Below are 25,997 nucleotides of genomic sequence, written 5' to 3' on the forward strand. Positions count from 1 at the left end.
TTTGCTGTGGGTGAGCAGTGAGGATATGCTGACTGATGGTCTCAGTAGGTTAATTTGGAATTTCATATGCCTCTTCTAATCATGAAAAATCCTAGCTCTGGTTTAGGGAAGGAGTTTTATGACATTTCTGGGTTTAGTATCCAGTAAGCAAAAAGGCCAGCTGATGACAGCTAGACAATGATGCCAACTCTTCTCCTTTCCGACTGATGCCACTCACCTCTCTTCACAGCTCAGGATTCGCTTGAGACACCAGTGTCTGGTCCACATTCTTGTTCACTGCCTGCAACCTTTTACCCTCCACAAACTTTAAACACCCTCTGAGGGAGAATATTTTCCTTTTCCCTCCTTCTCCAAATAGTTCCTCGAAGAAGTTTGCAATTGTGCCCCACGCTTGAACTATCTCCTCTGCAGACTCTGCCTCTCATCTGCATTCACTTATCAGCGTTCATTTATATCTCAACACAGCGATCATAGCTAGGGAGATGTTCGTTGTCTTTTCCCCATCTATCTTCAAGCATTTGCAAGAAACCTTATTAATTGGGTGCTGTGGCAAATACACATGTGCACATGCACACACATACAGATGTGCACATACACAAGCACACATAAATACACATGCACACATTCTGTTCAAACTCACAGCAGAAGCAGCAACTTTGTGGACCATTTGTTAAATCCTGCTTCTCTACAGCTGCACAGAACCAAATACGGACAATTTTATGCAAACCAGGTAGGACACGGGCTCTACACTGACCTTTCTGAACACTTAATTAATGCAATTTAAATCTCTAGGAGAAATAGGCTTTTTATTCAGAGCCCCATGTGTTTCAAAACTTATTATGGAAAGGGAATATATAGGAAGATGTAACAGTCAAGCCTTTTTTTTTTTTTTTTTGTCAGGGGCATTATTTGCACCAAGCTGCTTTAAGCAATTTTCCAAATTTACATGAATGATGATAATTTTTCAAAATAAATTTTGCAGGTGCATAAGTAACATAAGAAAGTAACAATATTTTTTTGCCATTACTCATTGACTTACCAGGGAGATTGTTAAGTGTTTCTTATGCACTGTTAGGCTGCACGGTTAAGCTTGAAATCAAAAGAACTTTTTCTGACAACACTCAGTAGTAATTTTGAGGAATGATAGCTTCTGTTTACTCCCAGGCTTTAGTATGTGTTTGTATATACATGTCCATATTAATCATGTAGTGATATACATTAATTAACCAAAAAGCTACTCAGGCAGGAGTACTAAGGCTTTATGATGTTCTGTGCACTTTAACATCTTTAAATATAATTTGAAAACATAAGGAGTTGTCTAATGCAACAGAACTCATGACTAAATAAACACATTCAACTTCTTACAGCCCTATTTGATTGTTCACATTCATTCTTACTACACAGATTAGATACAAGAGCATAAAATACACTGCCTGTCTGTGCTACAGACTCACACACAGTGCTGCTCATCACTGTCCTGTATGGGGAGGAAAAAGCTATCACTGTTTACATCTTTATGCTGCTAAACAGCAGTTTACTTTTAATTTTTGATTTATGCCTCTTATTTATTATATTTCATTTATTATATTTCATTTATTAGGATAAATGAAATTTGACTGCACTGTAAACAAAAATATCTATCATCTTTTTCCTGATTGGGAGGCAGTGTGAAACAGGAACAAGGTCAAATATGAAATCCGGGCTGATAACCTTGCAGCCACTTTGTCTTTTGAAGTCGTAGTCAAATCAAGTAAATTATGCTTTAACAGATCCGTGAAGTGAGCCTATGACCTCTATGAATTCAGTCTCCATTCCAGGTTTGGCTATTTGGCCATAATAAATTTGTTTTCTGACCCACTGAGTCAATAAACTTAATTTCAAAATTAATCTTTTCAGGCTTCAAACTCACTGGATCCAATTAAGAATCAAATCGTTCCCTTTAAATTTAATATTCTAAAACTTGGTGGTCTAGTGCTTTTTGCCCTTATGTGCCTCTTTGGTACTTAACTTTTTATTAGATGGCCCATAAAATTAAGTTTCTAAGGAAGGGAGCATCAGAACAGCTCCAAATCTTAAATCTTCAATTACAAACATTAGTACAAAATGTTCCCTTTTCCTGCAACACTTCCTTTTAATTGATATTATTATGATAGTTATCATTATACAGTAAGAGCATGAATGCAGATTTGGGTTATTTTTGTTTGGGGGGGTGGTTTCAGGGGTACTTTACTTTTTGCCTAATGGGGTAAAACCCTTCTATTTTTTTCTTTATTTATTTCTGGTAATTTAGATAAAATTACACGTTGTGGGGAGACCCCTTATCATTTCAAAACCATTGAATTCAGCTTCTATTCTTGCAAGGCATGGTTGCTAAGATAGATAATTTTAAATGATCATGACTGAAAAAGACCCGTGGCAAAACTTGCATTTCTTACGAGAACAGCAACTTCCAACCGCACAAGTCTTTTTCCTTACAAACTCCCCATCCCCATGAAGCTGCAGAGGATTCTCTGCATCCTCTTCATATGCATACAGAGAATACAGGGGCACAGCTTCTGGAGCACAAAGGGACACAACTCTGCTGGGACAAAAGGCAGGAAGGACTGATGTGCACCTCCAACTAAACTGCTTAGGTTCAAACACTCCCAAGGTCAGCAAGCTACCATCTCATTGCACTGTGTTGCCATTTTTGCTCAACCTACCACGAGAAAGGAATTAGAGGTTGGAAGTAATCAGTACCCAGCTAACCCAGGGCTTTGTGGAGCACTTCTGTTGCTCTCTGGGGGCACTTCAAGGTGGTCTCATACTAAACCTTCTACCAGCTGGGAATCTGCGGGCATGCATCATTTCAGTGTGCATTTGCCCTGTGTATGGGAGAAGATTTTGTTATTCAGATGATGACAAAAGTCCTAATTCTGAACACAGCAACTATTCAGTGATGGATAATTTGCAGCATTACTTAGTGCTGTTCTGAGACATTAGTGATGACTTTCCTTTACTGTTTAAACAGTCATATCATTTTAAGCAAGCGCTTATTACAGCACTTCTTATCCAGGGGAGGGAGGGAAGACAGCTTAACACAATCCATTAGGAAATTCAAGCCTTAAATGAAGTGACCACAAAGTCCTATCAGCTCCCAGAAATGCAGCAGCTGTACATATTTAGCGTAATACTACCCCATATTGTGGCAGATCCGCTGTTTAAAACATACATAAGGCAGGTGAACGTGACTATTTTACTCCTCTGTTTGAAAAATGAGAAAGTGTAGAGCAGCATGACTTCTCAAATACATAAATAAGCATTAGACTCATGGAGAAGACAGGTACCCTGTTGGACTAGTAATAACGGATTAAAGGTCAACAGTTAAATCCGAAACTATTGCAGCCCTGTTCCTTTGATCTTGTTCCTCAAGACTCTGCTCTATTACTAACAGGTGAAGTGCAAAACAAGAAGAGGGTCTGCTGAGTTCGACTGCACTTGTCTTAATTCAATGGCAGCATTTCCTAAATATTCATTTAATGCCATAAATACACATGCAAGGGGCAGCTCCAGATTTCCCCTGCTGGGTCAGATCCTGTGCAATTCCAGACTCTGCGGAGCACAAAGAGGAAGAGAATTTGACTCACTGGCTCAGCTTTGAAGCGGAGCCAATGCAGCAACCAACATGTTATGAACTATATGTTTATTTCACCATGTTTTGCCAAGTCCTCCCATATGACATTTTTTTAATTTGCAATCTCTTAAGTGAAGAATAGGACACTCCACTGGGATATGATGGTATATGAAAAGACTAGGAACATCTATCGTTATTTAGATACATACGAAGTAATGAATACAGTTAGCTTTCCGAATGGAAATATTCAGTATCTTTTAGCTTCTAGAAGTTAATAGAGTGTAGGAAGGGGAACCAGGGGGACTGAGACACTCCAATTCATCCTTTCTCATCCTTTCTCATAATATAAGGACAAGGAGGCTCCAAACAAAGCACATGGGTAATAAATAGTAAGTTAGGTAAAAGTGGACTTTTTCAAATATTGCCTGACTGATTACATTCATGGCCATAAACTAGTACTCAATCCTACCACTCACGGGTTATTAGAAGGCTGAAATATGCCTATGCATTACGTTAACATGTATTTATTTTCATTTAGTAGGGACCTAAACTTCCTATTTCAGGATCTAAGCTGTAGATGAAAGAGAATCCACCATGAACTGGTACAGGCTGGGGGAAGAAATAATACAGACTTGGGGGTGTTGGTCAATGAGAAACTGAACATGAACCAGCTTCAGTGTGTGCTCACAGCCCAGAAAGCCAACCGTATCCTGGGCTGCATCAAGAGGAGCGTGACCAGCAGGTTAAAGGAGGTGATCCTGCCCCTCTACTCTGCTCTCGTGAGACCTCACTTGTGACTGAAAGTCACAGGAGCAGCAGCAGATGGTGATCTGGATCCTGTCAACCCAGAGTGTCTTACACATTGTGAGGATGTTGAACTGCATGTGCATAAATGTGCATGTGTGTACACACACATACATCCATGGGAACTTATTTTCAAATGAGGATCATCTAAGAAGTGTGAATATCCATTCCTTCCCTACACTTTTTCCTAGATAAAAAAGGATACAAACACCACTTCTCACAGAAGACTCATGTGACTTTAGCTTGCCTGTCTGCTCCAGTAGACATTATGAGCTTGATTCTCCAAGACTGCCACTAAAATTCCACTCCGCTGATTTTTGCAACCTAATTCTTCAGGCTTTTTGTTTTTGTTTTGGTTTGGTTTTTTTAAGGATTATGTGACCCAATTTTATTAAGGGTAATTTGCTGTAACAATGCATCTTGAATCTAGGATCCACGTGTACTTATCTGCTATTACCACAAATGTAAAACACCAGATTTAGAGACCTGAATTCAGTTTGAACTTGATAGGCTTTGAATGTTCTGAAGCATGAGGGAAAATGGCATCATTTAGAAATCCAAAATGTAAAGGGTTTTATGAGTAATAAACATATCTAAGTCAATAAAGGCTATACAAAGACTCATGCTATTAAGCACCAGAAGGACATAGCCACTTTTTCAACAACTAAAAATGCTGGAGTGTTCCTTCGTTATTTTTCTTTAAATGACACATCACACATTCTGCTGCAGAAAGACAGCTGCTGAAGTAACCTAGAGGGCATTTTCAGGCACTGTACTTCAGTGATTACAGCAATTTTTGTAGACATTCAATATTAGGATTGCATTCTAATTTTAGACAGAGTTAAATTTAAATTGAGAAGGAGGGGTTTTTATGCTACTTTAGATGTTCTAACATTGCTTACCCCAACCTCAAAACTGTATAGCATCTGAATTTTGCAGCAATGATAATTTATTAATAATGACACTTTTTAAAACAAAGAAACTAGACCTCACAAGCTACAGTGAAAAGATGCCTGCCGTTGTGATGGTACCCAGACTTAGGCCGTAAAAGCATTTACCCACTGGCCATGATCCCAGCACCATCGGATTTAGTGACACTGTCATATTTAAACCCTACTCTACTCTATTTCCATGATGCCTTCCCTTCATTGTGTATATCTAGCAAGTATCCTGAGACTCTGAGCCCAAACTGGGACTCCTACGTTAATGCTTATTAGTATTTAAATCCCCTGACTCTCACAAAACCCAAACACTGAGCTGAAGGAAACTGAAAGAAACAAGGTTAGTAAAGGGCTGACAGTCCAACAGACAATACAGATGGAAAGTGGAGTGACTAGGTGAAACAGAGAAACAAAGGAAAAGAGCTTCTATTGAATGAGACCCAGGCTGGGCCTCATTAAAGCTATGTCTATGTAGGTTATATCTTTCCTTATTTCTCTTACCTTGTTTCTCTTGAAATATGCTCTTCGGCAAGCTGCAAAGCACTTCTCGCTGCAGAAGCATTTCACTTCACTTCCCATACTCAGGGAATAGCGCTTGATTCCAACTTTCTGGCACCAGGCACACATTATTTGTACATTTGACACATCATCTTCTACAACAAAAATATAAGAACAATGTTTACATGAGAGGCAAACACCTTCCTCAGACATCTGCACACTTACTCTTAGATACAACCAACACCGGCTCATCTTATTTCTAACTTCTCACTGTTTGAGAGCTGAACTGTGCATGCCTGTGATCACCAGGTTCGTCCTCAGGCAGTCAGTGACCTGTACCAGACAGACTGGCAAAGCTTCTAAGATGGCTGGAAAAGATTATTAGCTTAAAAAAAAATGGTGCCTTGCTGAAAAGCTCTGGAAATCTCAAGAGCTTTTAGCATGTTTCAGAGCGCACAACTCTTCATTAAACGAGTAACCAAGACTAGAGGCTCAATGAGTATTGCCGCTTTGTTCTTGTTACTTGCAGTCTGTTGTAGTGAGCCCTTGAGATGTTCTGCTCAGCAAGCTGGTGATAAAACACACCCAAGAGGTACTGCACCAAGGCAAGTCTCTAACATAAGGCCTTTTCAAAGTAAGAAGGAACATGAAATGCCCCGTTTCTGTGTTGCTTCAAAATAACGACTAGTGTACAAAACAGCTTTTGTATGAATACTGCAGTCACAGAAACAGACTCGAGCAAGAAGGAAGATGCAGCACTGTGGTAAAGCCTGCTGGGTTACTTTCCAGTCATCACACTCATTGGTCACATTTTAATTCAGGCAGAGTTCCTGAACCTCTTTCGAGCTCTTCTCCAATGTGTGTCACAAATGTGGCATCTATGCCTTCTGCCATGTCAAAAAAAAAAAACCCAGGGCTTATTACTAAAGTGCTAACGATAACCTTGTGTGGTCATCATTTCCACCCCAGCTTCACAGACTGGGCAATGAATAGTTAAGCCTCCTAAACAGATCAAGACAGTAAGTTAGCAGGAATCTTCCTGACTTAGAATTCTCCAGTTCTCATGTCCAGTCTATGATACAGTTGACCTTTCAGTTACAGACAGCAGCCATTGTCTAACTTCTGTAAAAGGAAAAAGTAATCCCCGAAGAATAATTGTTAAAGCAGTTCCTGGTCCATGAGCTGGGGAGAATTCATAGCTCAGGGAGTCTGTCATGCAGCCATCCCATTTCCCTATAAAGGATTTGTTTTTAAAGCTACACTGTCATCATTCTGTAAAATTATTGGCAAACTGATTTTTAGCAGAGTGATTTGGCTCTTTTCCCCAGCTATCATAACTCAGAACTACGTGCTGCATTTTATTCACCTTAACGGAATAAATATTGCCAGTTTAATAACTTTTTTCCTTCCACAAATTGTATTATGATTTATAGCTACAAGTAAAATTGTACAATGTAAAATAATAACCTTTTAGTTTTAATCAGACTGTCTACCTTTAAAAGTATATTTAAGGCTAAGTTATAACACAGATTTGTGTTTAATGTATTTTATCACTTACCCTTTAGAGTGGGATTTGCCGATATTATAAATGCTTTCATACACTGAACATCAAGGGAAATCAAAACAATTTGGTCAAAATTATCACTAGCCATCTATAAGGTCAAGAAGCCTGCCCTTGGGCTGGCTGCAATCTCAGCCAGGCACAGAAGAATGCAAAGGGCTGTTACAGTGGTGTTGCACAGTGTCATCACAGCTTTCTCTCTGGACCAGCCTTGGCCAGGATTCTAACTACTCCAGCACAGCCCAAGAGCTCTTCCCCCCATTTTTACCCTGAGCCATTTGAAGTACTAAGCTTTTACAAAGGTGCACTGATTCAGCTACTTCTGCACCATAATAAACCAATTCATTACAGATTGAACTTGCCCCTTTGAATGTATAAGGACAACAGAAGATGCTGTGAACCAAAGCAAACAGACTGCAACTTCTTGTTTCAGATAACAGCAACATATATTCTCCTACCGATAAGAAGTATTTTATCTCTGGAAAACAGAAGATCTGCGACCAGTGGTACCTTTCTAATAGCCTTCATTTCTGGTGCAAATAACTGACATAAAATTAAAAAAAAGGAAATTAGAGAGCTGAAAGAGATTTCACTGGCACAGTACATGCTGCAGCAGGTCTTTCTGAAGCAGGTTGGCTCATCTGGGGCACAGTTTTTAAGAAGCACAGAGCTCCATCACGGGGATTCTCAGGGGCTTTGATGAAGGGCTTCATTGGGGAAACCCCTCAGCTGTCATTCAACTGCTGTTCACTGACACATATGAACTTCTCCCATGGGTGATAAGAAAGACCACACAACTGTCCATTTTCAATTACACAGCATTCCAGCTACAGCAACAGCTGTTTACATAGAAAAGCCACATTACACACTTCTCTGCAGGAGGTTATGCAGGACAGTAAGGCTCAATCCACCACCTTCTGCTAAAGGCTTCCTCTGAGATAGATGGAGGAGAGGAAGAGGCACTTACTCTGTCGAGTTCTTGTCTTACCATGCCCTGACCAGTAGAACGTCACCACCACCTCAAGAGGAATCCTTTGAAGCAGCATTGCTTCACTTGTGGTCCATGGATCTGACAGTCAAGAAAACAGCAGAAAATGGTCTACAAACTGCTACTTCCAGCCACTGCCTGCGCTTCCAGGAACAGACGGCTGATATCCAGGAGGCATTATCAATACTAATGAAAATGTTCATCATTTTGAAAGAAGGGAATGTGCCTAAATACAAAGAATTTCAATTATTTCTTTCTTTTACTCCCTTCTCACCCCAGTTATCAAAGAATGGTCACAATACAATCCTTATAATAGTAGCAGCAATAATAAAACTAGATGCCTCTTCCATTTAATAGACTCAGGAACACTGCTACAAAAGGATTAGCTGAGTATGGCGACATAAAGCAGCCAGGAAACAGTACTTCAGAAGGGAGTTTGGAGCATGTGCTGCCTGAAACAGTGTACTAATATGTCACTTTTTAAGTCATCTTTGCTCCATCAGGCATAGGTTTGCCCAAGTCAATTTCTGATGCAACTCTTAACTTCTTGTAATGCAGTTCATCAGGTGGAAAAAGAAAACATCCAGTGCCACATGACTAATTCCCTAAGGACCACCAACAAGAGCCCTGTCCAACCTAGTGAGAGGAAGACTGGCTCTAAAACCAAATCCGTTCTTCAGCTTCAAGTGAAGCTAAGAACAGCAGAGAAAAGGACCCATTCTTGGTACCTGGGATAGGTACAGAGCCATGTCCTATGGGCTTGGATGACAGCTGGGGACAATGATAAAGGTCCAAACCTGATTGTGTGCTTTCCGTCTTGACACTGGTTGCAGTAGAGGTCTGAGCAGACGTTGTGAAAGTAAGTAATAGGTATGTTTAATTACAGTGCATTAAGCTTAGTGACTGAAAAAGACGACTGCAACATTAACAGAAAAGTAATAGTCCGTGTATTTCTACCATTACAATCCACAGCAGTGGGAAGCAGTAACTTAAACTTCAAAACATTAAGACTGTATGAAATAAAAGCCAAAATCTCATGCCTTAATTGCTGTCTTTCGCTAAACTCAAATTGGAATAATCTGAAACCAGAAATTTGTATCTTCCATTCAAGATAAAATCCTCTCACTTCTTCACAGACCTCTGTTTCGTGAGGCCAAAGTCTTTAAAAATCACTTTACCACACTTTTGCCCTTCTTTCAGGAAAACGTATCAAATCCCCATTCCTAGAACACTCAGCAAGAAGAACCTGCTGCAGTGAGAACATCAGAAGCGAGGAATTTCAAATCCAGAAGTTTGAGACTGCTTAAGTGAAATCAGTCTTGAATTTTTATTTTAATCTTTTTCTGACTAGATCTGCCCTAAGAAAGCTTCTCCACGGTAACTACATCAGTATACTGTGTCTGAAACGTTCTCCTTTGCTCACAGACAAACTTGTGCTGGTAGTCTGGCTTAGCATATCTGTTTGACTAATGTGAGCTCATGGTGACTGCATGCCTACGTCTATCATGCGAGCTCTCACCAGAGCAGCTCTTCTGATGAAGATCATTCTCCATCACTTTTAGGACTCATGTAAGTAGGCTGCCACATGTTTGTAAAGCACAAAAGTAACATTTTCAAATCCTGATACAGATCATTTTGAAGTGAAAGAAAATGTTTTTTAACAACTGTGTTTATTTTCTCCATCAGGGCCTGCAACTTTATGACCTGCTCTTGCAATGTGCTTAGCATGTTCTCAGATCTGTCACACTCATGACAGGTAGGTACTCCTACAGTGAGACAAAGAGGAGTTGGCACAGAGACAAGTGAATACTAACAGAAGAGTTTTCAGCAAAACATCCATACTGTTGCCTTCTACGATTACACCAGGTAACAGGAAGACATATTCCTTCCACACACAGCACAAGATCAGAATCTCCAACCTCTGCTTTTTTTGAGTTCTCAACTCTTCATAGGTAGAGCTATTGTGAAAGTCCCAATACTGTGTTTTTCTGCCCCTGCGTTGTGTTACTACAGGTGGAAGCAGTAGTGACACAACTGCTTCCCACACAGATTCTGTTCAGATGCATCTCCTTGCAGTTTTTAGCTTGTGTATTTTTCATAATGAACAATGCAATAAACACTGAGTGTTTGCAGTGTTAAATCATGCTCCCAAAGGGAGTAGTTTGGATAACAAGATAAAATTATCACATTATAATAACTAAATATGCATCAGTCTAAAGCATGCTTCAATTAATCATCAAAAGTTTGCACCGCCTCTTTAGGTCTTAATTAAGCAGAATGTTTGGTTGGGTTTTGGTTTTTTTTTTTCCCTTTCAAACCCGTGTGAAGGAGCTGCAGAAAATTGCTCCTCTTAAACCCAATGAGCAGCAGTTTACACTAATCGATCTTATATGGAGCCATAACTTGAAGAGATGGGGGAAGTGAAGGAAGGCAACTAGTACAACAGAGTAAATCCATCATCTACAGCTCTGTCCCTTTATCTAAGCAACCCAGCGTGGCCTACAGCGATTAGCAGGATGATTCTAAAATCCCTAGAATTCTGGAGATAAATCCTTATCAGTTTGCTAACTTCCAGGCTGCAACATTCTATTATTACCATGACCTAAATGATACCTATTTTCAATTTGAACTCCAGTTTCAAGAATTTGGGGGAAACTAAATGCAGTTACGGCTCTAATCCTGCAGATTATGATGATCCATGGGCAAGTACTCCAAAACTTTACTTTCCACATTTTCTTGCAAGGAATTCATCAGGAGAAACTCAACCCTTCTGGCAAGATGAAAATATCACTCTTGAAGGTGCCCAACCACAGTAGAGAAGTAGTCCTGTTGTGCAGAAGGAAGACCAAGAGGGTTTGGGACTGAGATCTCAAAGGGTACATATTCCCTGCACCAAGTGAGCCTGTGTGAAACCTGTATCTTTGCTGTTGTTGTACCTGCAATCTGATACAGAAAATGTTTTGGCACCCCATCCCTCCTCAGTGTCTCCACATCACCCTCTCTTCCTGGTACGAGTCTCCTTCCACCACAGCTATCAGAAGCCATGTCTCCCCGTTAGTGGTTTCTTCTGTTTTCCATTCTTTTTCTCTTTGCTGCATCCCACCCCCTCGCACAGGCATTCTGGATCCCAGCTTTTTGGGCAGAGAGCTAGAATAGCCCTTTTAACCCCTTGTTGGGAGCTGTGCTAAATCCACAGGCATACACCTTGAAATATTTTAGCTGTTTTCCCCACTGCTTTCTAATGAGAAGCTGCAAACCCCATTTTAAAGACGCTAGATCTTAACTTGACTCGACCATTTGCAGCATTAACAGTCAAGGCTCACTGTTTCCACTGGGACCTACCAGGATTTCAGAATGGTTAATTCTGGGTTACCCGCCTGCCGCTCCTGAAACCCCAGCTTGCCACTGAAGAAAACCAAGTAGCATGTATTCAGATTTTTCATCCCAAAGCAGTTCCTGAGGTTGATGATCCCAAGCAAGGCAGAACCATTATAGTCAGTTTTCTTATACCCAAGATGCTTTATCTGACTAATCTCTAACTAAAAAATGAACAAACAAAACTCCTGAGACATTGCTGCAGATCCCTTCGTGATAGCACTTAAGCACTGATCCACTAAATAGATGGGGTATGTGACAAACTTAAGGTACAAAAAGTACCTTGGGAAAAGTAATTACAGAAGGAAGACTGAGAAAAAAGGGCTGACAACAGAAAGCTTGCTGCAATTATCACTATGGAAATACCTTAGGGGCTGTCCAATGTATTTCCTTTTAAGGACCAGTCTCTTGAAGTTCATGACTCTGCCAATAAAGCAAAGTGTCCCAGCTCCTTTAAAAAAAATCATTTTGGGGAACCAGGCTTGCCCACGTTTTCTATGCATGAGTTGAGGCACATTCTCATGCATAGTTCAGTAAGGACTGAATGCACAACACAATTAAAAGCTGGCATTTAGGCAGGTTTTAAGCATGCAAACAAAAAGGCACCTATTTCAGCTAATGGGGGGGGAACTCCCTGGGTATTTTGAATGTATGCTATTAAAGAGCATACATGGACTTAGTGATTTTCTTTTTAGCACAAAGGAAACACTTGGCCCTCAACAGAAAGCAAAAGACATCAACAGAGGGCTAGATGGGGCAGGCAACCTGGCAACCATTGGCATTTTAAAAACCAGGCACTAATACCCCTACAAGTGTAAATTAGGTGATGTTTCAAACTGAAAACAGGAGAAAGAATTTGAAGAGTAGCAACTATAGGATTTGTTGCAGTGATCTTTACTAGAGAGCTAAACCTGCAGTTAGAGAAACTGTTAATGCCGTTCAGTAACTCAAATAAGATTTGAGAAATACCAAACAGGGATCCAGAGCATAGTAAAATGAAAGTCTCCTCAATATACAGACTTAATTAGATCTGATAATATGGTCTTTATTTAAGGCAAAGCGCCACCGGGTTCTGCCTGGAATCAGACTTCTTAGTAATGCAGTCAGAGAACCAATTCCCTGGTGAATTTAGACAGATGATCTTGGAATTAATTTTTACTGCCCTGCTAACTACCATTTAAAACATCTTTTGTGCTTCCAGATTCCTCCAATACAATTTAAATATTGAGAGAGGTTACAATGGGCAATTCCAGAGTGTTCACAGGGCAGAGACTCTATTTAATCCCAGACATTTCACCAAGTTACCCATGTATACTTATATTTACAAAAAAATCCCATAAACTTTAAATCTAAAGCTATGTTAAGCTGTAACACAGAAAATCAATTGTTCCTTTCTATAAAATACCTAGTTACTTGCTTTAGTATTTAAATATAACATTTACTTGCCAACTTAGGTAACAGGCCTATTTTACAAGGTAGTCAGCACTGGAAATGCTTCTGCTCCCCCTTTAAGATATTTTGTCTCAACAGATACAGTTCCTCCAGCCCATTCCTCCTTCATTTTCACAAGTTTCTGGTAACTTTTGGTATGACCCCAACCATTATAATTTCAGAATCACTGAACCAAATATTATGTAGAGACTCTGATCGGCAGGTTGGAGGATTTTAATCCTATTTCCTTTCCCAAATACTCGTTATCTTGTGAAAACCCTGGGAAGGAGCATTATATTTTCCTTGCATGTCTTTCGCCTATGGAAATGTCAGTCAACTGAATGCCATCATTCTCTCTACCTCCCCTTCCACCTCGCCCCTTGACAGCGACCTTCCCTCACAGCGCAGCATGGCAAGGAGCTGTTTCACGTGTGGGATGCTTAGAACAGCAGATGCACCCAGTGCATCACTTGTACGCACAGGAGGAGGCAAGAAAGGGAAGAGTTTTGCTGACACCCATGCTCAAAGGCTAGACCAACCAGCAGTTGTACCTCCCCTACTGAAGCACTGCCATGGGGATCACAAGAGAAAGTAAACCAAAGAGCACTCTTTAAAACATAGGGAAACTGAGACACCATACATAGCCTCCAGCAGGTGCTGCAGGTGCCAGGGGAAGGAGGCAGCAAGTTCTCACCTGCACTGAAAGAATTTTTTGCATACTTCTTTGACTAATCTTGATTTTAGCCTTCCTTCATCCCATGTAACAACAGCCGTTCAAACCTGTCTGAGCAAAAGGGCAGTCACCCTAAGTGCCCTCTCAGATTTACCACTAAGGGGTGCAGAATAACTTAGGATGTTTGCATGCTGCACACTACAGCCACATACCCTGCACAGATGTGGTGGGGTTTCTATTTCTAGGTCATTCCTGGCTATTTCACTTCTGGGTTTTTTCTCTATTTCTATGTAATTTTTAAGGGGGGAGGGGAGGGGAACCCCAAACAAACAAAAAACCACTTTCTTTATGTTACTGTGTATAAGAATCTTCTAACCAAGCAGAACCAATTTTAGTATCAGTTTGTTGCAAAGGGTTGCACTGGAGATTAACCCTGAAGATCACTCAGAATCTGCTGCTAGCAGTAAACACAGCTACCAGCCTGCTGGACAAGAAGGACAGTTATCAGCCACAAGGAGACTATTACACCAACTCTCTGAAGGCTGCACTGACTTCTTATTTGCTTCCAAATGCAGGTCAGATGGCTGATGTTGATTGATAAAGTCCCACTTGATTTGGGCACTGCCTGAGCATGGTCTACCTGCCTGGTGGTGCTCTTGCAAATAGCCTCCAGATCTGAGTAAGCGGCATCCTTTTTGTGGAGGCTTCCCATAACTGGATTTAGTGCCCTGAACCAACAAGTCATAACTCGAGCCTGTAGACAGTCAGTGCACCACAGAGCGCCCAGGCATTTAACTCAGCCTTTTAAGGGTGTAGTTCTCAGGTACAGCAAGGAGAGAGTGTCTTTACTGAAGCTGTTCATACTTGGTCAGGTTGAACTCTAATGTTTTCCTGGATTGTATAGCCACATTTTTACCTAGTATTTCATTTGACTAAAACAGAGAGCTGAACAGCTTGGAGGTACAGTTTTAGTCAGACTGCTCATAATTGTTTGGTTTTCAAAAGGAGGAGGAAAAAAAAAAAAAAAAAACCCCACACAACACTTTCCTGTAAAATAAGAGTGGGGAGGAAAGGTAATTTTGTTAATGTTCAAGGTTTTAGCCTGTTCATACGAAATACAAATGCAGACAGGACACTGTTCGAAGTTTTCCAACATGCTCAAGAAATACCTATTGGCTGAAATCTTCAGTGACTCTTTCCTAGACATAGCCTAGGATCAGTACTCCTTCCTTCTCCTTCTTACTTCTGGTAACAATTCCTGATACCAAGAATCATATCTGCCTCCCTGGAAAGCCTGTTTCCCTTGGCTTCCTGACTCTTGTCCCAGTACTGCTTCTACTCGTGCAACTGTTACACCAGTGCACATTGCGGGGTATCCTTCCCATTTCTCTCTTCAGGCTTCTATGAACAATCCCCACGCTCTGCTCTTTCTCTTCTCCCTCTTATCTGTATAGCATCTTATCTGCCAAAATTATTCAACTAATAATTCATTGTGACTGTTTCTTGGATCTGCTTATCCTCTGAATACCTCAGCCTGTCTCTCTGGTACTTCTTTACTGGTGCTAACCCTTCAGATCAAGACCAACACAGCAAGAATTTAAGTCTTAATAATTTTTTCCCTGAGTGCTCACTCCATATTATTTGCTCAATAACAGTAGACCACACCATCATCTTTCCTGTCCTTCAGGTTCACGATTTAAATACCATTTCCATCTGTAGGCACCCTCTTTGAGATATATTTAAATCTTGTAGATTTTTCTCCTGTATGGTATATAAAAGCTTTCCCCATCCATCCACAAAGTCTGGACTCATCCTGATTCTCAGCAGTTCAGTCACTACAGTGCAGCAGTACCTGGTTTTCTATCTGACCTGTATTGTAACCTTGTTCTATGCACATCCACTCAAAATGTGTGGCAAAAGTCCGTTTCTCTGCCCAGCATTTTAACCTTGAAGCTCTCTCCTGGACCCCTTCTGCCTCTCCCTGCTGTTTCCTTTCTTCATTTATTAACCTGAACAAACATAAGCAGCTTCTGTTCTTGTGGCAGGTCAGCCACAGCCCCTCTCTCCCCCATGTTGAAAATGTCGACTTTCAGCTCAAGCAATTAATGATTTAAGTCTTTTTCATTTGCCTGCTCAACTCTTAAGAAGCACCTTTATGCTGTTTCCAAAGTCGCTCCTGTGCTTGTGAGGGGCTCTGAGAAAACATCCCCAGAGTTACTCTTGTCTGGCTTTGTATCACTCTGAAGTTTTCTGCTTTGATGTAGTGCCCACATAATGGTGTCAAAGTGCAGTGCCAAGACCACTGCCTTACACGCTGGCTCTCCTGGCTCCTTTGTACTCCCTTTTCTACTTGTACCCACCAGTTGTTTCTTGCCAGGCTCTTTGGGTGATCATGACTAGGGCACCTACGCCCTAAGATAAAACAAAACAATTACTACTGATGCTTATTGCAAATCCCACAAAGGTTGTGGGTCTCCTCCTTCTCTGGTCCTACCAAACTTTGCTCTCTAAAACAAAGGTGAGATAAATATGCTCATTGCTCAGAAGTCATGGTAATCTAGTGCTCATTACTGATCATGGGATTAAGTCAGAGGAGGCAGAGATTATGTATTTATATCCCCTATGCAAGTAAAACAATGATTTTCATTATGAATTAATGAATTAAAAACCTAAAGTTGGAAAATACTTATGAATAGCCTTCTCTGCACATTACCCTTAGCATTACATTTGAATATGGGATCACACATTATAGGTGGACAGGCAAAGACCAGAAGGCAGTTGACTTGGACAAGGTTCCCCTGTGCCCATTTAACTACTGTTGCAGTAATTTGTTTTTCTACTTCACAGCTCCATCTCCTCCTGCTTGTTCGATGTCATAAAAATCCAGCAACTGTGGCAGTTTGCACAATGCATGTTATAGCCCTGTGTTCACATACCACAAATTCAGCATCCTGGATTCATTCATGACTCAGATTGGAGGAGAAAATAGCTTGGGATGGCACAAGCCCTTGATTAAAGCTTTAGGGCCAAATCAACAACAGCTGAGGATCCAGCCCATATGGCCTGAGATCTTTAGCTGTGTAAAGGCTGCAGGAATGGGCCCAAATAGCTTTGGTAATTAGCAAATATCATATAAAATAGCTGAAAAGTCTTTGGCAAAGAATGCATATTGAGTAACATCTGAAAATTATTCATAGCATATTAGTATACTTCTTTTAGAGATAAAACTCAATGGCTTAAAAATAATTTGGGAGGAGCAACTGTAGTCTATCCCATGACTGTCAGCAGGCAAACGCTTTCTTGAACCAATCAGTATTTTACAGTTACCTTTAGTCAATGCAACAAAAGGTCACATAGGTGACCATCTCACACCTGGGACCTGATCCTACAAGTTGTTCTGCCTCTGCAGGAGCATCCCCACACCTGGTGGGGACTCTTTAGCCAACTGTCTCCCTGCATGTAGATAGCTACTGCTGGTCAGTAGGTACTGCAAGTCACCCTGTGCTCCTCGGTGCCTCGATCACCCAAGAGAACCCAGAGCAACACCCAGGGACATCCACGGAAGTAGGACTGAGCCTGCCACTATCTAAATCTACCAGTTATCACACTGTGTACAGCAGTAAACAATAACACAGCAATTAATCACCCTGGTGTAGCCGTTAAGAGTTCCTTTCACAGATTATGGTAAGCAGCATGCAGTGTGGAATACCTCATTTTTCATGCAAACTCAGGAGTGGCATGTTATAAAATCACTCCTGATAAAAATCTAATGAAAATGTAAAACATGTCAGTGCAGTCCCCATGATCATATTAAACCCTCAAGAGACAACGGTCAGGGATTTCACTAACAGTCAAGAGAAAGTTTTCTCAGGATGAGCTTGTTAACCTGATATAAAGACATGATATTGATTTGATGGCTTTGACTCTTCCACTGTTTCTTTCATGGAGCCTATTTTTAATTTAATCATCTTCCATTAACTTATTTAAAGCCTTCATGCATCAGAACAAAATCTTTTTTCTTTCTAAAAAGCAGATGTTTTTGAAGTGCTGAGAGTATAATCCAGCGTGCTGAGAGTCACAAGCAGCACAGATCTGTTGTCGCTGCATTTGCAGAAGTTTTTCAAGAATACCAACAAATAAAGTCACTCTCCCACTCTGTTTTAAAGTTCCCTGCGACTGTTTTTAAACACTTTGAAATTAGGTCCATCACTAAGACATCATGATAGAGCAATCTCAGGACGTGTCAATGATAGTAACCATTTTTAAATGTTCATCAGGATTTACCTGCTGGTGGCTTTATGAAAGGTGGTGGAATTAATGGGACAATAATCGGTACATTCCCATGATCCTTCGACCCTGCTGGTGAGTCTGATAGTCCATTTCCTGTGGCAAGCCCTGGGTAGCTTGGATTTATATTGTACGGTGAAATAACACTGTCCTCAGGTAATTTTGGTTTTGGCAAAGAATTTTCTGTAAAACACAAAGAACACATTGTACAGTATGACACCTAGATTTCTTAAATGCCCCTACATACTATCACCAATCTCCTCATTAAATTACTTACCCTAATAGAAGAAGAGTGCACAATAACCCCTATATATGACCTCTTTTAAAAAACAGATACTTGCCAGTATTTTTCAGAAATGCTCTATATTTTTAAAATAAAATTCACATTTTTTTTTTTTTTTAAAAAAAAAGATAGGATAATTTCCTTATGCATACCCTTAGTATGCCTGGTTTAATCAATGACACCCTATTCTTGTCCTTTACTTCTACTGTTTGCACAGTGATCACACTCAATGTACTATAACTTCACCAATACAAGAAGCATAAATTGAAAAATAAAAGAATTCCTAATTCTCTAGCAATAATATAAGGAGTAGTAATGGAAAGGATTTAAAGACAGAAACAAAATACTGAAATTACAGCAAAGTGCACATGAAATTATGACAGTTATTATTCTACTTCTTTAATCCCAAGTTACTTCAGGATTCTTATTTGTAGGAATTTCTCTAATGCACCTCAGTTAGCTATGGGGCAGGACTTAATTCTTCTTATTCCCTCTCATAGACTGCATACACCAAAGATTTCTACCTGCCACAGGTATTTGACATCTTTCTTTGGTACATAAAATGTATGATTCAGATCATGCGTCTATAAAAGAAGTATATCACAAATTTCATCAGGCATAGACTGAAGTCATAAACCATTCAATAAAAGATCTATTTATTAAAACATAAATAAATGAATCACATCACTACTCAAGTACAAGGTTATTCAAAGGTGACTTAATGACATCACATTTTCAATGAAAAATACATATTGATCACCAATGTCACCACAGAACTAACAAGCTGCAAACATTCAATTTTAACACGGTTAGGTTATTTCAGCTTTAGTTCTAATTTTTCCACCTTTTTCCTAACCATCTCTCCTTCAGAACTTGTCTCTCTGATACCAGTACTCACTGCAACACTCACTGAATACAGAGCCACTGTGGGCCATCATAAAGAAAACCCAAACACAGTCGGCCACAAATGTAGTGAAAAGTGGCAGCCTAAGAACATAAAAGTTGCCACTGTTTCCTCTCTTTACCTAACCTTTGAGGAAGTCTTTCTAGATAAGTCAAGATGCAGCATTCCCTTTACTCTGATTCCAAGTCTCTACCCATTCCCTGAAACTGAAGAGTCAGAAGGCAGCAACTGAAAAGCTTAACAAACAGACTGGATCCCATCCTTTACGTTTTGAACCATGAAGATCCAGCATTGTTCCAAACAAATCCCATCCCTGGAGAACTTCTACAGCACTTGCAGAAGACAGTATACTATAAACATGGGTGACGACCCTTTTGTGAATGTTCACTCTCATTCCTACCTGTGTTGTGAATATTCCAGCTCAAAATCTTCCAGCATTTTAAAAAGTCATAGTCAAAAAGCCTCAATTTTGAAAGCAAAAGGGTTCCTTAAAGCCACACTGCTAAGAAAGTGCTCCCTCTTTTCCAGTCGAGCAGTTTATTAATACCATAGGTACAGGACTTTCAACTGACTCACAAAAGGTATTATTAGTGAAGGTATATTAGTAAGTCTACTAACAGTAATTTTAAGGGATTTTCCTCATACCCTATTAGCTTCCTCAGACCAGAAGGCACTCTGTGATATTTTTATGTAAACCAACCACAAAGCAAGCAGCAGAACACGCTTCCCAACCCATGCCAATTCCAACAGGTTGAGATATTAATCCTTCTTTGCATGAACACAGAAACATGAAGTCGCATTACCTTTAAGAACAGAAATGTGCTGGCGGCTTTCCCCATCTGCTGAGTAGTTCCTGAATTCAATATCTTCTCCATCTTTCAATTCAACCTTATCGTAACCATACCAGCCAAGGAGCTCATTCATAGTGTTTTCTGCAAAGTTCTGAAAGAGAAAAATTACCTACTTATTTTTGTAATCAATAACCATTTGGAAAGAATGGAGGACAGCATAAATCGAACCGTATCCGTGCTACACGAGGAAGTGTCAGGTTTGGCCCACCTCCTCAAAGACTAATGTTCATTTCATAAGTCAAGTGCATAAAGTGTAATGCATTTAAATCTCTGACTGGCACATGTAATTATGACACAGACTCATAAGTCTGTAACTTAAAAAAAATGAAAAGGATAGTTATTTATGACTTTTGCTCTGGTATTCAATGTCAGAAATATTTTAACATACATTCGTCATACAAACTTGCCTGTGTTGCCATAAAATATTTAAGACTGCAGCAAGAGAATAACAGAAAAGAAGGGATTTTTTCAGCCAGCAGTTAATCAATCTTACTGTGCTACAATCTTTTCAGCTGGAGCAGGTCACTGACACAATTACAGTTCCTTGAGATGCCCATGAACCAAATCGAATAAAATCACAGTGAAGACATTTTTCCTTGGTTATAAGCCCTTACATAGTCAAACCACTTAAAAACTCTTCACCATGAAAGCATTTTACCATAACGTTTCATACAAACATCTCTTATATTTGTTTAAGGAAACCTTTCTCAGTTTTGCCGTATTTATTTTCAACCAATTTCCAAGCAGCCGTGTGGTTACATTTTATGTTTGCATGGAAATGCAAAATACGGAACATGACTGTCATAACTTTGAAATTCTATTAAAAACACATCCTCTAGGTCACGTGGCAAAAATATTTCTGCAGAAAATGCTCATTACTGGGCCAGGAGATTTAGTGGAGTAAGTTAAGAAATCTGCAGCCAGGCAACAGAGCTTTCAGAAACCAAATAGTGCTATGGAGCTCTACAGCTTACGGATTTAGGAAACTACCACAGGAAACCAGCTAATGAATTATTGTGATGGCAAAGATCAGCTTAAAGTAGTATGACAACTATTAAATGAACCAAAAAAGCCACACACAAAGCCTTTCTATTTGGTCTCTGTGGTTTTTTACCATTATTCTTTAAAAATAAATTCCAAATTTAATTTCCCTTTAAGATCTTGACATCTAAAATAATGCTCCTGATATGCACCATCTCCCGGGACTCTGGCTACCAGCAAACGAATAAGGAGAATATGACACCAATTCAGAACAAATGGTACATGTCAAATTTGCACATTGCTAGATTTTGTTTAGTAGCTGCTCTAGCTTAATTTTGAGTGGGAGCAAGTCTAATGACAGAACACAGCAATTCTCCAGTCATTTAAATAAATAAATAAAATTAATCAGATGATAATTGCTTCCGAATTCAAAACTACAGCAGACGCTCTGCCCCAGAACATCAGAGCCCTGCACTGCTCCTGGCTCATTCATCACACCAGATTGCATAGGTGTTCCTGTCACTCAAGGAGCGCTGTAAAACAGCTATAAGCAATAAACACAAGCAATTTGTACTCTTCCAGGAGTATCATTTGTGCAATTGTGCCACAAACACACATTTCAGGAAAAGAAAAACCAAAACAAAACCCCACAGTAGACCTCCGGAGCATCAATTTCCTTTTGTTTTTTCCCCCTTTCATTTTCACTTGACCTCCTGCTGGAAATCTCAATTCCATGGCTGTTCTGTGCTGCCCTGAAACACCAGAAAACATTGCATCGTTCCATCTCCACCTCTACTGTAAGCATTGTAAGTATGACAGCCCATTACCTCTGGACTATGTCACTACTAGAGTTTGCAATGAGTACAATACAGCGTCATGTGGCTACCACACACACTCATTTCTAATGTATGTATTTACACTCATTTGATGCAGTGCTGTGTTTTAAATATTAGCAAAACCATGAAATTTTTCTAAATTTTTTGTTTGGTTGGTTTTTAGCTTTTTAGAAAACTTCTCTCTCAGCACAGATCCTGTTTCTAACTCCTAAGAATCCAACAAAATGACCTGGAGATAGTGAGTGAAACCTCGCCACTGCAGCTCACTCAGAATGGCCTGGATGGGTACATGGAGGCACAAAGGCAAGCTCTGCCAGCCTCCCTTCCTTTGCTAAATTTCAGCTATGGAGACACAGCCCTAAAGACTAACCCAGCAAGGTAGAGACCAACTGACAAAGTCTTCCTGACTTAAACTCCATGCAACCAAATTGAGTAGCTCTAAATTTGCCTCCTGTGGATGCTCTGTGTTTTATTTGCACTGTTGTTCAACTCAGGCAACAAGTAATTTCTAATTACTTGGCAAAGAACATGTAAAGAAGGCTATATGTATGTTTTTCCTGCAATTCATACACGTATATGTCTCTTCAGAATCTAGTCAAAGTGACCAGATTTGGTTTGTAACGGCACAAAGTTTAAGTACTTTTCAAGTCTCATTTTTTCTACTCATGACAGGTGACACACAAAAATGAACACTCATAATGACAAAAATACAAATTATTTTGAAATTACCCATCACAGAAACTTGACTCTTAAAAAAAAAAAAAAAAAAAAAATCACTGGGGTATTTCCTACCAAATTCAATGAGAGTACAATGAGGCTGCATATTGCCCTCACAAAAGTAAGCCCCTTTTTAACACCGTGATTTCTCAACAAGGATGCTTGGATAAATTAAAAAAAAATTAAGCTACTCTTTCATAAATTATCTTACCTGTTAGAGTGATGATCACTCTTAAACTATTCTTTTTGTGGCTGACAGCCAGAGCTTCATTACACAGTATTTTACGCATATCAAACCAAGAGGATGATCCCATCCTTATCAAGCTGGTAGTTAAAGTTGAGAGATGTTTTCTTCAGTACTAACTCTCTCACACAGATAGGTATCCACAGAAGCACATCACCTTCCCCCAGACTCCCAACTACAGCAGCAATTTGCAGCAACGTTTAATATCCTGTCAGTCAAGTTGATGGTCATACAGGTCATGCCATAGAACCATAGAACAGTTTGGGTTGGAAGAGACCTTAAAGATCATCCAGTTCCAACCCCCTGCCATGGGCAGGGACATCCTTCATTAGACCAGGTTGCTCAAAGCCCCATCCAACCTGGCCTTGAACACTGCCAGGGATGGAGCAGCCACAGCTTCTCTGGGCAACCTGTGCCAGTGTCTCACCACCCTCACAGGGAAGAACTTCTTCCCGGTATCTCATCTCAATCTACTGTCTTTCAGTTTAATGCCATTACCCCTTGTCCTATCACTACTTGCTCTTATAAAGTCCCTCCCCATACCCTTGCTGAAGCTGCTGCCCTAAAGATGACCACTATTCTTATTTCATTGTTCCCACTCATTCCATTGCAATGGTAATCCCAACCTACATGGGTTCAAGATGCAGTAACAAGATGGTATCTGTAAAGACCAGTGTGGTGGCAAGTCAAAATACAAATGACGAGATGAGACAAGACTAATTTTCTCTGTGTGAATGCAAAAAAAAAAAAAAAAGGAAGAGGCAGAGGAGAGCAAGAAAGCCCAGTTCCTGATGAAGTTAAGGGAAGGAAGCAAGACAATTAATACACAACCTGTACACGCACAGCAGAACCTCACTGGAAGATGTACAGGCTTAGAAGGGTTAGTGAAAGGAAGGGTGATTGATTGTAAAAACAGTGCTTCAGAAAAGCAAGAATGGGGGATCAACCTGAGGTTGAAGCATGAGAGCAGAAGAAGCACTGATGAAGCAGCCTACACAGGAACCAATTGAACTGACAGATGACAGACCTGCCAAAGCCCAGAGAGGAGATGTAAAGACAAATATGGATGACCAGATGAAGGATGTGCAAGTAGCTGCAATTCCAAGCTTTTGCAGGAACAGGACAGCAGAGGCACTGAGCTCTTCCATGCCTACTTTCAGACTCATTCCCAAACGGAATGTGGAGGGTCTGCAGGTTGAAGGCTGCCACCCCAACCCCACAGCCCTGTCCATCATCAATAAAATCCAAGTCAGCAACCACACTGCTAAGCTGGGACCCTTTGGCCCAATACAAATCCCACTGAACCCAATGGGAGCCTTGCAGGATCCATGGATTTCATTGCAAAACTACAGCACAGAAACTAGCTTTGCCCTGCCCAGGAGGCAATGCTCCATCCCCTGCAGGGAAACAAAGAGAGCAAGCCTCTGTGCTGTTCAGAGTGGGCCAACACCAGAGCTGAGAAGAAAAGCACTAAAATCCTGCCCCGTGTGCTTCTGTGCTCACACCACCATGCCACTTGTGCACGCACCAAGCAGCCAGACTCACAAGGCTGTGGTGGAAACACTGACAACCTCTTCACTGTTAGTGCACCCAGGCAGTCAGTGAACATCCTCCCAGAGCCAAAAGTCTCGTGTTCCTCTAGCTGACAGCGCACCATCGCAGCTGCCTAACTGCCAGGCATTCACTGCGGCTGCAGCACAACCAGCGCATCCCTGCCAAAGAAACTGGCCCAAAAACGCTCCAGTGGCCACAGTCACACAACACCACCAACGCCCTTCTTTCCTAATAGACAGCAATTCTTCTTTTGCCCCCTGCTAAGTCCCAAATCACTTATCACCACTGCAGGGCAATGAGTAATTTGCATGTTTTAACCGTGTGATTTCTCTATTCTTGTGATGTACAGAAATAGCCTTCCTCCTGGAAGAGCCAGGATAACCACCTAACTATTATGCTCATTGGTATTTTGACTTGAATTTGCTTCTTGAATTTGCTTCCTATTCATAGAAAAGATGAAGAAGAGGGTGTTGAGTCGCCAGACTGTGGTTTCTCTCCTTTCTGAGACTAACTTATATGCTAAAATATCACATTTATTCCCTTTTTAGGATTCATTTCATCGTAACAGGACACCTACAGCTTGATTTTTTTTACATCGTAATGCATCATTTTCCCAAATCTCTTCTAATTAATACATTCTGAAGCTGAGCCATGCTTCTCTTTCCATCTTAGACCTCTTCTCTTCCCTTCTCTATGAACATTACTCACAGGGGGCAAGGCCTGGCTTCAGCAAATGAGGCCTGGCAAACACGGAGGCAGGAAACGCAGGGGAGAATGAGTCTGTCAGACTCATTTTCTTCTAGGTTTTACTGCTGAATGTTTATTTCAGATCTGGGAGGAAGCACAGTGGCTCCATTCCATTTCCTTGCCTGCAGAACCCACTCAGTGCAAAGCCCCACAAATTCACTTTTCACTTACACCAAGGAAATAAAAAGGTTTCTAGGGTCACAATATGAACTTGGATTTCTTTTTTACAGCCTTCACTTTCTTTGCTTATGTATGTTGTCACCATATTGGATTTTATGCTATGAGAAAGCAAAATGTCTTGATGCTTTGGTTTCCTTTGTGCTCCAACGTACACATTTGGTTCTGCAATACAAACTTGGTTTGGGGAAGTGTTGTTTCTGTGGTGCACAGGCAGGTGAGGCTCCCTGTACAGATAACACAACTCCCTTCGCACTCATCCCACAGGATTCCTTCCACGCAGACTGCAAAAACAAGCCCCCCACATCGGTCTCCTGAAATAGTACAACTGATAAAGCCTCCCTGCCTCTCCACTTCCCCACGGACATTTTTTGCTTTTCAGGAGAGAAGGGAGGAGTTTCCTTGGACTCTTCAGAGCACTCCGAGGGATCTGGCTCGCTCCAGGCGCACGGCTGCTATGCCTGCTTCACTGCTTCCCTCCTCCTGACAGTAGTACTTCTAAATGCCAAACGGGGAATATTAAAACACTAAA

General features: G+C 40.6%; 1 protein-coding gene across 1 annotated transcript in view; it reads right to left on the bottom strand.

Moving 5' to 3' along the window:
* SOBP (sine oculis binding protein homolog) overlaps positions 1 to 25,997 on the bottom strand; it is a gene marked incomplete at both ends in the record, with an annotated part of 102,113 nt that overhangs the window by 72,192 nt on the left and 3,924 nt on the right. Inside the window, 3 exons of the mRNA XM_080615284.1 lie at positions 5,860 to 6,011; positions 18,169 to 18,354; positions 20,162 to 20,300. Of these exons, the coding sequence (XP_080471410.1) occupies positions 5,860 to 6,011; positions 18,169 to 18,354; positions 20,162 to 20,300 (477 nt within the window). The remainder of the gene's footprint in view (positions 1 to 5,859; positions 6,012 to 18,168; positions 18,355 to 20,161; positions 20,301 to 25,997) is intronic.

Source organism: Psittacula echo (assembly GCF_963264785.1).
Source record: "Psittacula echo genome assembly, chromosome: 4".
NCBI lineage: Eukaryota > Metazoa > Chordata > Aves > Psittaciformes > Psittacidae > Psittacula > Psittacula echo.